At 34.3% G+C, this 14,743-nt stretch overlaps 1 protein-coding gene across 2 annotated transcripts in view; it reads left to right on the forward strand.

Moving 5' to 3' along the window:
- Positions 1-784: 784 nt before the first annotated feature.
- The window catches only part of LOC143572590 (uncharacterized), a 35,077-nt gene continuing 21,118 nt past the window's right edge, over positions 785-14,743 (forward strand). The window contains exons 1-6 of one of the 2 annotated variants that reach the window (XM_077057712.1): positions 785-1,043; positions 1,149-1,208; positions 1,724-1,836; positions 1,946-2,014; positions 2,094-2,145; positions 2,265-2,427. In XM_077057712.1, coding sequence (XP_076913827.1) covers positions 795-1,043; positions 1,149-1,208; positions 1,724-1,836; positions 1,946-2,014; positions 2,094-2,145; positions 2,265-2,387 — 666 coding nt within the window. In that variant the 5' untranslated portion in view covers positions 785-794 and the 3' untranslated portion in view covers positions 2,388-2,427. Of the gene's footprint in view, positions 1,044-1,148; positions 1,209-1,723; positions 1,837-1,945; positions 2,015-2,093; positions 2,146-2,264; positions 2,428-14,743 lie in introns of those variants that run through there. The other variant, XM_077057711.1, reaches the window with a different exon arrangement.

Raw genomic sequence — 14,743 nt, forward strand, 5'->3', positions numbered from 1 at the left:
GCCGTCCTCTTCTACTCAGTTGTTGATTTGGAGCGGTGGAGAAGTCTTTTTGATCTCTACACAGTACTCATCTCGATGCTTCGAAAAGGAAAAGTGGCCACGATATGAACACGTGGGTGAAAACCAAGATGCAACGTGGATTTCAAACACGCATCAACTACTTATACAGTGTGCTTGATAGTTTGTACATATGAGCTACAATGTTTTATGTGAGAGTAAGGAAACATGCCTTTTAAATACATACATATAATATAATATAATATAATATAATATAATATAAATTAAATTATTCACCTTATAGAAAATGTATTTAATTATCCAATTAAAATATCATAGGTGAACAAAAATCATTTAAAGTTTTATATTGCAAAATGCTTTGATATATGCCATATGACTCATATACCAGCCTATTTGAAGTTGGTCCACCGAATGAGTTAGATAGTTAAATTGAAATTGCATATTTCTTCTTCTTTTTTTTTTTGGTTATTACAAACCCAACCAACCGAACTTATTTCATCAGTCTAACAATAACAAGTCGACGTTGTGGGTAGTTTTCGATTTTGAGGGTGATTTTCCCGAAACTGAAAATAACCCAGAGACGCTTAAGAGCTTGGTTTGATTGGTTAAACCAGCTGACGTTGACCTTTGCCATTGGATCAGCAGTGTTGTTAAAAAAAACATAAAGGGCTGACGGGTGTTATGTTAATCTTTCAAAGATAAAGGGTTACATATAACCAACTCATAATATTATTATCCATCCTCCCCACTCCAGCATCAGAAACCAGAGCACAAAAATGGCCCAATCCCATCAGCTGCCATCAATAATCCCAATTACACCCACTAATCTTCCAAAACCACACTCACGAATGTCTTTTCCAAAGATTAAGGCAGAAATCTCACTTCAACAACACCCATTTCCCCCAAACGCCATGCGCAGAAAGCTTGATTCGACATGGATCGGTGGGTTCAGCCTCGGAATCGATCTGGGTTTGTCAAGAACTGGCCTTGCTATCAGTAAAGGCTTCTCTGTTCGTCCTCTAAAGGTTTCATTTTGGGTTACTAATTATTAATGCCCAATTTTGAGGAATTAATTTGTCATGAATTGAACTGGTTTTTAAGTTTTGATTTGGGTTGTTTTGTGTGTTTAGGTTTTGGAATTAAGGGGACAAAAGCTTGAGACGAGTCTGATAGAAATTGCTCAACAACAGGTTCGGTTTGGGTCGGATTTGGGCTAAAACGAATGAAAAACCGAAACTTTGGTTTTTGGATTTTTGAAACGGTTCGGTTTTGGTTTCTGTTTGGAAATTTTGGGCCGAAATAGAAAAAAATTGGTTTAAAATAATGAAGTTAGGCTTAAATCATATTGTTAATTAATAACTAATTGATTTGTTATACAGTTGGGATAAGTTGTTTGAGCTACATATTTATTAAATGGTTATAAATTACTTAAAATAAAAAATAAAAAAATGAAAATCTCGAAATTTGGTTAGGTTTGGTTTTTCGGTTTTATTACATGACCAAAATGAAACCGTAAGTGTGGTTTTTACAGAAGCATAAAACCAAATCGGTGGCTTTTGTTTCGGTTTGGTGACCACAATCTTGATCAACTTTGAATAACTTTTTATTTGGATCAAAACAATGCTGATCAACTTTGATTCAAAGTCTTAACTCAATTGACTTTCAAAAGTCAAATGTTGACTTTTTGTGGTCACTGTGTAAATAGGAGGTAGATGAGTTTATTGTTGGGCTGCCCATTTCATCAGACGGAAAAGAGACACCGCAATCCAATAAAGTTCGCAGTGTTGCTGGTAGGATCGCCATTCGAGCTGCAGAAAGGTATAAATTTATTAATTTTACGGTTAAAATTTAATTCTAATCTTTGCTTATTTGGTTGAATATAGTCGTGGATACCTGCAATTAAATTTATTATATTATATGAATGTAGGGGTTGGAGAGTATACTTGCAAGATGAGCACGGAACATCTACGGATGCCATGAACCATATGATCAACATGTATAAATCTTTTTCACTTATTTAACATTATTTTCTTATATGAATTTATTATTTGTTTGATAAGTGGATGATATTTCAGGGGCCTTAGCAAATCTGCGCGCAAACAGAGTCTTGATGCTTATGCTGCCATGGTAAGACTTGATCTTTTTTCCAATTGTTTATCAGGTTTCTGTTATTGAATTATAAAATATGATTAAAATTAACGGGTAGTAATTATTTTAAAGCGCGTGCATGTTTTTATGCGTTGCAGATGGTCCTAGAGAGGTATTTCTCAGACCATGGAAAAGGAACGGAAATGGTTTTGCCAAAGCAATTAGACCTCCAAGAAAAGATTCGGAAAGGCCCACCATTAGATGACGTGGATTTCTTCTAAGACGACATGTATAAGACGTGGTAAAATGGACAGGTTGGATAACAGGTCAAAAAAATGTAATTAGAATCGTTAAAATAGGGTGGGTCGACTAACAAATATGTTCTTATCTTTGTTTTTTCTTGAATTTTACAACAAACATTTTTTTTATCTTGTTTTTTTTCTTGAATTTTACTAATGATTATGTTTTAAATAAGATTAAGAAAAGTTTATTATTGGAATGAATCTTAACTCTTTAGTTGAACTTGTTATTGTATTTACAGACCTTTTGAATTTGACCTGCTTGACCGTGATAGTTCAATTACACCCTCATGTACATGTGTACTAGGATTTAAATCTTCTAACGTGATACAAGGCTTTGCCATTTTTATTTGTGGGCCCTACACCTGCGATGATGGACCCGCAGCATGAAGTCGGTTATTATATATAGTGAACGCTATCAAATAGAATGATCAAATTTGGACTTCAGAATCCGGAAATATGTTATTTTCATTTAAGTCTTGTATTTGTAGACACAGTGTTTGAGCATCAACCTTTCTAATATTGACAACTGACAAGTATGGAGATATAGCTTTGATGAAAGTATGTGAATGTGTATATCCAATTTCAAATTTTTACTTTGTATGACGTATTTGGATTTGTATTTTGAGGCATCATAGGCCACAAATGTCGTCAGAGCGGTTGATGTGTTTGGCAAGAAATCTTATGGTGTTCACATTTTATGAACACAAAACGGCTACCAAGAACTTTAGATCGAGCTGCAAAGATTGGCAGGGGTGGGTTAACGTGTGTTTCTTTAGTTGCTAAGAACCCTAGAGATACCGACTAAAGGGTTAGAACGGGTGGTTAAACAGTTAAGGGAAACAAGATTCCGAGGGCACAAAGATTGGATAACTAAAGTGAAAGTTCTTGAAGTTGTTGAGCATCCAAATCTTGTAAAATTAGTGGGTTATTGTGCAGAAGATGTCGTAGGAGGCAGGAATACAACAGCTTTCAGTTTATGATCATATGTGCTGATAGAAGTGTGGAGTACCATTTAAGTTCAAGATCGAATGCACCACTCTCATGGAGATTGAGACTCAAAGCGGCACAAGATGCGGTTTTTGATGTATATGCATGAAAAAATGGATTTTGAGATTATTTTTTAGGAATTTTAAGTCTTCCGACATTCTAAAAGACGAGCAGTGGAACGGAACCATGGGATGCGCGGCTTCAAAATACATCCAAACCGGGCATCTGAATGCCAAGAGTGACGTATGAAGCTGCAGTGTGTTTCTATATAAGCTTATCACGGGTTGGATGTTCGCCCAGACTTGATCTTTGATAACGAATTGATAATAGAAACAAGCTGATATGAACAACACACTTTGATTCAAACTCTAACTTGGATTGAATTTAAATAAAACATCCAGATGTTGCCCCTATTTATAGATCACCAAAAGACGTGAATCTAGGGTTGCAACCTTTCAAACATCGCCGACACCTGTTCATAGAAGTTATATACTTCCATCTTGACACTTCTAGACCCTAGACTTTACATTATACTTAAAACATATACTAAACATAGTTTTGACTATTTACAACATGACCCCTATACTTCTGAAGATGCGTGATTAATACTACATTTACCCCCTTAATCACGATCATCTTCTTCAAGATCTGCTTACAGCAATGTTGGTTCCTCGTCTTCATCCCGAACCAAATTCGCCTCCTCTCGTTCTTCCAAGTTTGGACATTCGCTCCTGCCATGTCCAAGTTCATTGCATTTGTAACACCTTACGTGGCTCTTGTCCTTTTGCACTCCACTATCGCCTCGACTTTTCCCTAACATTCGACCTTTCCCTCGTCTATGTCCAAAGTCCTGCCGATTTGAGTTTCTACAATCGCAATGCTCACACTTCTGGTGTTTACCCTTTCATTTTCTGTTTGCACCACTGAATAGTAACTTACCAGACACATCTTCCTCCTCAATTTTCTTCTCTATGCATTCCTCGAAAGCCTTTAATCTCCCATTCGCTTCTTGAAATGACATAGTGCTAAGATCAACAAACTGTTCAATTGATGCAACAATTTGAACAAACATTTCTGGTACATAACCCAAAAGTTTTAGAACCAATCTTTTCTCATTCATCGTATGCCCAAGATTGCTTGCTTGTGTTGCATTTTGACTGATCTTTCCTGCATAGACATCGAGTGAATCACCAAAATTCATCTTTAGAGATTCAAATGTGATACACGGCAAAATAAAAAGTATTATTATACTTCATAAATGAGATTAAGACATGTTTAGACTGGGTTAAGTGAGAATTAAGACCCTTAAGTTAAATATAGTATTTTATGCTAAGAATGAAGGGAATATAAATATTTTAAAACGCGCAAGGAGTCAGGCAAAATAAAGAAATTTTGGTGATAAGTTAAGAGGACACGAACGTTTTCGGTTAAGTGTGTAAATATTCAACCCGACATTCGATAAAATGTCCATGGTTGAATCCATTTGAATAATGTAGAGGATTGAAAAGCAAGAACTCCGGCGAAAACGTGACTCAATTCCAAGTTATAACGAAGCGGGAAAATGCAAATTAGTGTTTCAACAACGGTCGTAATATTACACGTATTGAGGAGATAGTAAAATATATACTATTATTATATTCGAGAATTATTATTTGGATAAAATAAATTGAATAGACACCATAAGTTTGGATGGGTTGTTTTTGGAAAAAACAACTAAACTAGTTTTATTAAGTTTGGAGTAACACGGAACCGACACCGACACCGACACCGGGAAACGATTGATAATAACTTATTAGCGGAAATAATAAGAACGAGACAAATTTAAGTCGGGAACGGAATAAATATTTTGACGAAATGTATTTGGAAAATACAACGCCACTTAAAATAGCGGGTTCGTTGGAGCGAGAGACCGATACGCGAATGGGGACCACGGAGATAAAACCGGCTATATATAGCCATCCATCCCCTCATTCTCTCATTTTAAATCATTTTAGAGAGAGAGACTAGAGAGAGGGAGCAGAGAGCTGAAAAGTTTTCCGGCAGCGGCGGTGGTTCGGTGGTAGTCCAGCGGCGGTCCGGTGGCGGCCGAAGGCGGTCGAAGCCCGTTTTCACTATGGAACCATTTTTCGACGTTCCGAACGCGATGGTAAGCTCTAATTGTCTTGATTTTGAGCTTAAGTTCATTAAAAACATCTTTTAAAATCTGGGCAGATTTCTTTCGGTTTGCATGTTCTCAAAGAGCGGCCTCGCACGCGAGATTCAACCGTCCGAACAACTTTATTTCTTTACCGAGGGTTCCTAACCCGTATATAACCATTTTGAATCGGTAAAGATAAGATTTGAAGTTGTTTAAGTATGGTTTTGATAGCCATTTTTGCAACATTTTCAGGTTCGGATTTGAAAACACAGCTATAAAGAAATGCAGATTCCCGGAGATTTGGCCGTCGGATCGAGCTGAAATTTTTGGTGAACTTTCCTAACACATAGATATTTGATTTCAACAAAGGAAATGATGATCAGATTTTAGAACGAAAATGGTTCTTTAAAATGGGTTGCATGTAGGTTTTGAGGTGTCATATGGACGATCCGAGACCGGAGAAATGTTTGTGAGGCAAAAACGAACACGTTGGTATATCCGGATCGTGTTGCATGTCGGCTATGAGTAGAATTTTAGACGTGAACCGCACGTAAGAGGGTATAACTTTTGGTCTCTTAAAGTTTGATAAAATTAGATTTCGATAGATTGGTTAAAGTAGTTTTATTAAGTATAATTTGAAATATTATAATGTGGTATATGATTATTTTAACTATAGCTAATTTACAAACGAGCGTTAAAAACAAGAATATGAAAGTGAATAACCAATGTAAATTCACGACCATGTGTGCTAAAAATTATTCAATCGAGACTTGGACGATTTCGTGTGTGTGTATATATACACGATATTTTGACTGAAATAGTTTATCTGGATAGTGACCACCATTAATATTAAAAATAAATATACTTTCAGAAAATGTAAACTTTTATATAAAAAACGAAATTTTTTTTATTAATTATATTAATATAACGCGTTTCGATATAAATAATAGTAACGGTTATATTATGAATTGTAAGAAAAGTAGTACATAATATATTTATCAGAATTTAAGCACGTGTCTCTATGACAGATAAGATATTAATAAAAGAATATTATATTTTAAAATAAATGTAAACGTTTTATTAATTTAGCGTCCAAGTTTAGTTTCGAAAGCATATATTAGTTTTACATCGATTGTGTGAAACTATGTTGTTTCAATATATTTATAAGATATTTTGAAACGTTAGATTCAATTACGATTTTTCTTAAACAATAAAAGTTTGTAATTTAATTATTAGAATTATCATAAATAAGACACGTGAGGATAAATAAATTAAGTTAGATAATATTCTATTTGTATCTACGTTTATGTGTTAATATAATTGGTATTAAACATAGGAATCCGGTTATTATTTGGATGAATGCTAATAAGATCTTGACGTTGATTGGCATATTACCACACTTGAGTGTTATTTGAACTGAGGCAAAGGTGAGTTTTCTCGTAAATCCCTTCGTTTTAGTGATTTATAAATGTTTTTAGGGGAAAAGTATGTAAACTAAGGGCTATATATTTTACAAATTGTGCTAAATGGGATGAATCATTATGAAAGGAAAAACCGTTAACCTAGAGAGAAATGGCCTAAAAATATTGGTAGATCTATCGGGGCGACGCCCTCCACTCTTCCAGTCGCTCTGGTTGAAAAGGTGGGAATATTATGATTTTGGTATGCATCGGGTTTATCATAATGATAGTCATACATGTGTTGTACTCTTTGCTCGTTTACAACTAACACACTTTGTTTAAGAAATATATTGCTATGTTTAGAAAAGGTTGGAAATTAAATTCCCATTGAAAAGAATGGTGAATGATGGAAAATTATCATTAATAAGAATGATGAATAAATGGATGTAAAGTCGAGAACTGTTACATCCCGGTTTTAATTAAGAAACTCACCAACATTCGTGTTGACAATATTGTTTTAACATATTTTTCAGGTAAATGAAGAAAATGGATACTTTGTGAAGGATTCGGGAAAATGGTGTTGTGCATTTGAATGAATGATAGTTGGACTTGTAATTTAAAATAGAATCGTGCATGTTTGACACATGTAAAACTCAGATATTTAATAAAGTCCAACTTATGATTCATTATATTTAAATATGATTGGCTGAACAGCGTCTGTCACCGCCCCAATTAGCATAATTAAGTCTTCCGCTGTTAAGTTAACGATTTTGAGGTGTGACAGATTCAAACTCCGACTTGAGTGTCTCAATACGTGCCTCCTTAACCCTATCGATTCCAACATGTCGAACCTTTAGTGCTTCCCAAATTTCTTCCGCTGAAGCGAGATTAGCAATTTGCAATACCATATTTTTATGAATTGCTTGGTGTAGAAATGTAATTTGCAATACCATATTTTTCATATCTTCGGGTCCAAACAATACATAGTTACCGACTGAAGTAAACTGTGGGGGCGAGATTAATGCCTTTTTATATCTCAAGCGACTCCTATTTGACTCTCCTACAAACTTTAGAAAGACAAATGAGACTTTTAAAAGTCAAACAGAAGATTCTATGGAAGGTTGGAAGAGGACTGAATGATTATAGAAATAATTAAATATCTCCTAACAAAGAATAACACAGGGTCACTAAGGTTGGCGCCTATTACACGTCGTGGATGTCAAACCGTTGTTGTTTTCAGGCCCAAAACAAAATCAAAAAATACTTCCGTATTGTATGTGTGCATTGAAGAAGTAAAGAAAGAATTATATTGAAAAGTATTAGTTGTAGTTGGAAAGATGATAAAAACTGCTTTTTTTTTCAATAAGTAAAGGGCTATAAATAACCTACAAACATCCTACAGAAATAAATTACTTCCACAAAAAGGTGGGTCAAACAAGACAAAACAAACTTAACTAGTCCCATGTTCTCCAACGTTCACATCCTACAAACTTCATTCAATCTTGAATAATTATTTTAACTAAATGAAACAAATACTAAATCACAAAGTAATAAAAACCAACTCATTAACCCACCCGTCAATATTAAACTCAACACTCACCCGAAAATTTAAAATGGATCGGGTTTTCGGGTTTGAAAAGTAACGAATGTTACATGCAGGTTCTTTCTCTTGCATCAAATTTGCTTCTTCATCCTTCCATTTGGTGCCCTCATAACCAAAATGGCCAAATGCTCCGCAATTGAAACACTGAAACATGCCTTTATCACCACCTCGACACGTACCTCTTCCTCGACCTCTTTCACGTCTACCATAGCTTCTTCCACGACCTCCTCCTCATCCGCTACTTTCACCATACTTTTGTTCAGCCATCAAGAGTTGGCCTTGCTCTTCTTCCTTTTCATCATGTCCTTTTATTCTTTCTTCATATGCCTTAAACCTTCCAACCGCTTCATCAAAGCGCATTGAGTCCAAATCGAAACATTGCTCAATTGAAGTTACAATTTGAAGAAAGGACTTTGGCATTGCACCAAGTAGCCTGCTCACCATTTCTTCTTTCTTTATCTTTCTGGCAGCTTCTTTCTCTTTCTCTGTTGTTGCTTTCCTTCTTTCTTTCTCTTGGATCTTACTTCTTTCTACTGGTCACAACATCATCTTGTTTCTTCTTCTTACTAATCGACCCCTAACATATACCAAATGTTGGTTTCAGGCCCAAAGCAAAATCAGAAAATACTTCTGTATTGTATGTGTGTATCAAAGTAAAGAAAGAATAATATTGAAAAGTATTTGTTGTAGTGGAAAGATGATAAAAGCTGCTTTTTTATTCAATAAAGTTGTCAAGAATTGAACCATATGATTATTATTGAACAAAGGATTTAGAACCAAATGGCTCATACAAAATATTCAACTACAAGATTATGAACAATATATGGATGAACCCTAGAAAACCAAAGAAGATTAAGAGACTACATTGTTGATTGATGTATTTCCTTCAAAAAAGAGCGATTCTTTTATAGCCAAATCAATCCTTGATAGCAGCCAAGCAAGAAAGGAAAGAGCAGTCCATGATTGATTAGCAACGGTCTAATGCCAGCTAAAGAGAGCAGCAATCTTCAACTGAAAGGAAGAGGAGACGCTTCAGTATTGGCCGGTTAGATGAAGCTCCATTGTGGGCCAATTGGATGAAGGCTTGCCAAGAAGATAAGAGCCCAAACAGAGGTCCAATACATGAAAAATAAATAAGATCCAATTAGAATAATAAAAAGAGGATTATAAAATTGAAGTATATAATGCTATATTTTTAACACCCCCCTCAATTTGATAATCCGAATATGTCATACATAGATAACTTATTCACCAAAAAATAACTCAAGAAAATACAACCAAGGAAATAAAAACACATCAGAAAACATATTATGTTTAAAGGATATCATATGGTTATATAACTTTGTGCAGATCATAATTTTCTGGCATCATGAAAATAAAACATATTAAATGAGCAACACCATATGATTGCAAAGAGAAGGATCAGATGTGTTGTTTTTTAAGACAAAAGGATGTCTCAAGACATATATCAACTTCCTGTAACAGAAGGAAAGAAAGGAAACAGAAGAGCAATCATCTAACAAGAGAAGAAAAAATATCAAAATATATTTCATCAGAAAAAATATAAATAAAAATCACATGGTTTTTTAAGAACTCAGACGCGCATCTAATGGATAAGACAAGTGAAGAACTTAAAGACTAATTTTGACATTGTCAAAAAAACTTTTACAACTTCATATATAAGATAGAATCACAAGATTCAAGAAACTATCAGAATTCATCTTGACTAGACAAAAACCACACGACTTTTAGAAATTTGATAAAAGAAAAGTCACATGACTTTTTAAACTTCAGAACCATGTCTGAAAGACATGTGAGGAACATAAAGACTAATTTGACTTGATCAAAAACTTTTACAACTTCACAAGAACTATACCTTGTAAAGAACATAAAGACTAATTCGAATCAAGCAAAAAACTTTTACAACCTCACAAATAAAAAAACGAATCACAAGATTCAATAAAACTATCAGAAACATATCTGATAAGAGAAAAGTCACACGAATTTTAAGAGTTCAGAACCAAGTCTGAAACACAACTGCTGTGAAGAGCATAAGGACTGGTTTGACTTGATCAAAAACTTTTACAACTTGACAAGAGAAACTATTCTTGTAAAGAACATAAAGACTAATTTAATTCAAACACAAACTTTTACAACTTCACAAAAAATGAATCACATGATTCAATAAGCCATCAGAACATATCGAATAAAACAATAGTCACACAACTTTTAGAGAGATTTTATAAGATAAAAGTCACATGACTTTTAATATCAAAAAAACTTGTAAAGAACATAAATACCGTTTGATTAACCAAATCCTTTTACAGCTTTACAAAGAATAGAGCACCAAGAATAAAAAAAATATGATAATAACGAGAATCAGATCAACCTCATCAGATAACCATTTTCTAGTCAAGAAAAACTTCTATATGAACCAAAAACATTGATTTTGCAACAAGTATCAAAGGATCCTCATGCAAGAGAAAGCACTTAAAGGCTGACAGAACACAATCAAGAATACTCTTGATAAAAATACTGATTAAAAAATGCGTGAACAATACGATTTAACTAGCCAGACTAGATTATAGACAATAAGACAAGGGTCAAACAAATCATCATGAAAAACAACATGCAAGCAATCCAAAAAGATTTTTCATGATACAAAATAACACCCATCAACACACGACCATAGTCGAAAGACATTTTTTTTGAAAAAATTTTCTTTTAAAGGAAATAAAAATCTTTGGATGCAAAATAGCCATGATACCTTAAACAATCCAAATGAAGACCACATAAGCCCAAAAAAGATTCTTTCTTTTTATTTCTTTTTTTTTAAGACAGAAATACAAATTTGATCTTTTAAACATAGCTGATTTACGGATCAGATCCTTTAAAAACTTTACTTTCAGGCGGTGTCCTTTAACTAATAGGTTACCTCGCTTTTTGTCCTTTTGACTAATTGTCATCCAAATCCTCCGTTAAATCCTGGCATATGCCATGCATGTGAGGGTATAGAAGTAATTTCAAATCTACTTTAAATAACAAAAAAAAAAAGAACATATATCTAATTTTATTCAAAACTAGATGGGCCCACCACCTTCTTCTTCTTCATAATTCATCACCACAGGTTCCCACCCGTTGTTCTTCATCACCCATAACCATCTTCTATCTCATCCAAATTATAACCTTTTAACACAATCAAACCCCAAATTAGATGTTATTTGAAAAACCTAAAACACATTCAACCCCCAATTTTCTTGAGATTTTGGCGCCGGAGTGTTGTGGGGCATTTGTATTGGATGCGAGGTTGTGGCGTTGGAAGGGGTCTTAATGGTCGGATTTTTGTGAATTCGATGAAGAATGTCTATTAAGGAACAAGGGTTTAATACTTTAGTAGTAGGTTTTGTGGATTTCAACTTCATGCCGGCTTCTTTCAAGGCGGCGGCGGTATAAACCCTAGCAGGACGGTGGTTACATTTCCCTATTTTCCGGCGAGATCTAGTAAGTATGGTAGCTTTGGCCGGCGGGCAGCGGCGATTTTGACGGTGTGTATCGTGAGAGCTAGGGCGTGGTGGGTTTAGCATTTAAAGGTGTGGTGGTGATGGTCCGGTGGTGCTGTGATGGTAGTGGATCGGGGGTGCAGGTGATTTGGTGGAGGGTGGTGGCAATTAGAGATAGATGGATGATTTAGTTAGGTTTAGATTTTTATAAGGTTATTTAAACATATATTAATATTATAATCTAGTAACAAAAAGGTGAACTAAAATTACTTTTATACCCTCACATGCTAGGATTTAACGAAGGATTTGGATGACAGTTAGTCAAAAGGACGAAAAGCGAGGCAACCTATCGGTTAAAGGACACCGCCTGAAAGTAAAGTTTTTAAAGGACCTGATTCGTAAATCAACTATATTTAAAGAAAAAAATTTATTTAATAAAGTATTTCTGTCCTTTTTTAATAAAGTATTTATTTAATCTTCAACCAGCTTTGAAAAACTACTTAAAGCAGTTTGGAGAAAAATATGTAATTTAGAACAGGTTTTTCTTCTTCTTTTTTTTAAAGTTCTTTTTTTATTATTATTTTTTTTATTTTTTTATTTTGGAACAATCGATATGTCATAACCAAAAACTTAAAAACTTTTAAATAACCCATTAAGTAGGCCATCCTTGAGGACCACTCAATTGGTGCATAGCAACTAAAAGGCACCCACATTTGGGCTTTCAAATTAACCAGATCATGGAAAACATGGACGTTTAACGAAGATAATTAACCGAAGAGACGAGAGGCGAAGATAAATTATGCAAAAAAACACGTAACTGGGCTGAAAACCATATTTATAGACGACACAAAAAATAAATTTTTAAACACATTTAAGCCTTTTTTAACAGCATGATAAGGACCTTAATATATGAAGAATGGCCGGTAGATACGAAACAACAATGATTTTTCTTTCTTTTTTTTTTCCTTAAAACTTGTAAGAAGACACTTTTTTGAAATAAGAAACAAACCGAATAGAAGACAAATAACCTACACATTTTAACAGCATGATAAGGACCTTAATGTATGAAGAATGGCCAGTAGATACGAAACAACAATGATTTTTCTTTTCTTTTTTTTAAACCTTGTAAGAAGACACTTTTTTGAAACAAGAAACAAACCGAATAGAAGTCAAATAACCTACACAGACCATGGACATAAACCAACTGCAAAACTTTTTGATAACCAACAAAATATAAACAATTGACCCTAGAGATTTTGAAACCAAATAAAAATGAAACATTGACAAAAGTCAAGATTTAATTCACAAATAAAGACCTTTTTTTAATGGAAATCACTTCTGCAAACACGTGGCTTTAGACTGATTACATTGCTTGAATTTATAAGGTATTTAAATAATTAGTGATAGGCAACCAGTGATTGGGACAGAAGTGATTACTTGAATTTAATTAACCTTAAACTTATTAAATTACCTCATGTGAAGCTTCCTTAAGCAGCAGCAATCAACAGGCATCCAAAAGATGTGAATCCAAATTTGAGCGGCAACAATCCGTAACCAAGATAGGTGCAATAAAGGTTTAGATACGGGTTTGGCTTGAACCAGTTTAGATTGAAGCAATTCAAGATGAACAATTTTGACTTGAATCAATATTCACAAAATAGAAATTTTGGTAGACCTAAACCAAAAATTTCTAGCATATTCCCGGAATACCCTTGAGTGCCAAAAACAACAATTTGTAAAACCAGTTCAGCTGATTCAGCACTTGTGACTAAAAGTAAACCTAGATAAACACAAGCATGTAGCTACTGATTAACTTGTTGACTAGTAACTTGCTTATACACCAGTTTACTAAACAATTCCTTCAAAACGCCAGCGACCAAGCTTGCCTCACCAAATCCTCAAACCAGAAAATTAAATAAACCAACGAGTCGGGATCAATCAATACCAGAGGATAAGCTAATCAATCGAAACATTGGTCTATTAATTAGACTTGTTGATCAAAATAATTTTCTAACAGGAAAATTGGATAAAAAAAAAACGAATTGATCAGATTAATTTTGGCAAATTGATTTGAACATTAACATCAGAAGCGGACTAATGACAGCACCAGTTGACAGATAACACAAGCAGAACACGAGGAATAAAAGCGACCGGTATAGCAGTAGAGTATTCTTTCAATCAATCAGATGCAGCAGAAAAAAAAAAAACTTAAGAATTGCAGCAACAGTAGAACCAGCATTGGAACAGTACCCAAAGTGCTTCCCAAATAGAACCAAACAGATGACTCGATTAATCCGAATCAATTAATAGGGCCAACAGACCAACTGACTAGGCACTGATCAATCAAAATCACCGAAAATAGCCTTTAATATGACAATATAATTAGACCAGTAGTAGATTTGAAGTAGCAATCAGAATATCAATTTCAAACAACAATTGCAGAATTTCAAACTGGCAATTAACAGACTAGAATTGCAACTTAGTGATGAGAGCCGCTTTGGTAATAGGTATGTGGAAATTGCAGAATACAAGACAAACAAATATTGATTTATAGCCAAGGTGCAAATAACTACCAACCGAGTTAGAGACAGACCTTGATTAGTTCCAGAAAAAAGAAACACCAAGAATCTGTTGAGGACGGTCCCCAAACTTGCTTTTCTCACCCAACCAAAATAGAAAATAACCAATTCATGTTCACTTATACGAGC

This window comes from Bidens hawaiensis, unplaced genomic scaffold (assembly GCF_021521415.1).
Source record: "Bidens hawaiensis isolate Kalapana, Puna unplaced genomic scaffold, B.hawaiensis_p1.1 tig00025976_1, whole genome shotgun sequence".
In the NCBI taxonomy this organism is placed as follows: Eukaryota; Viridiplantae; Streptophyta; class Magnoliopsida; order Asterales; family Asteraceae; genus Bidens; species Bidens hawaiensis.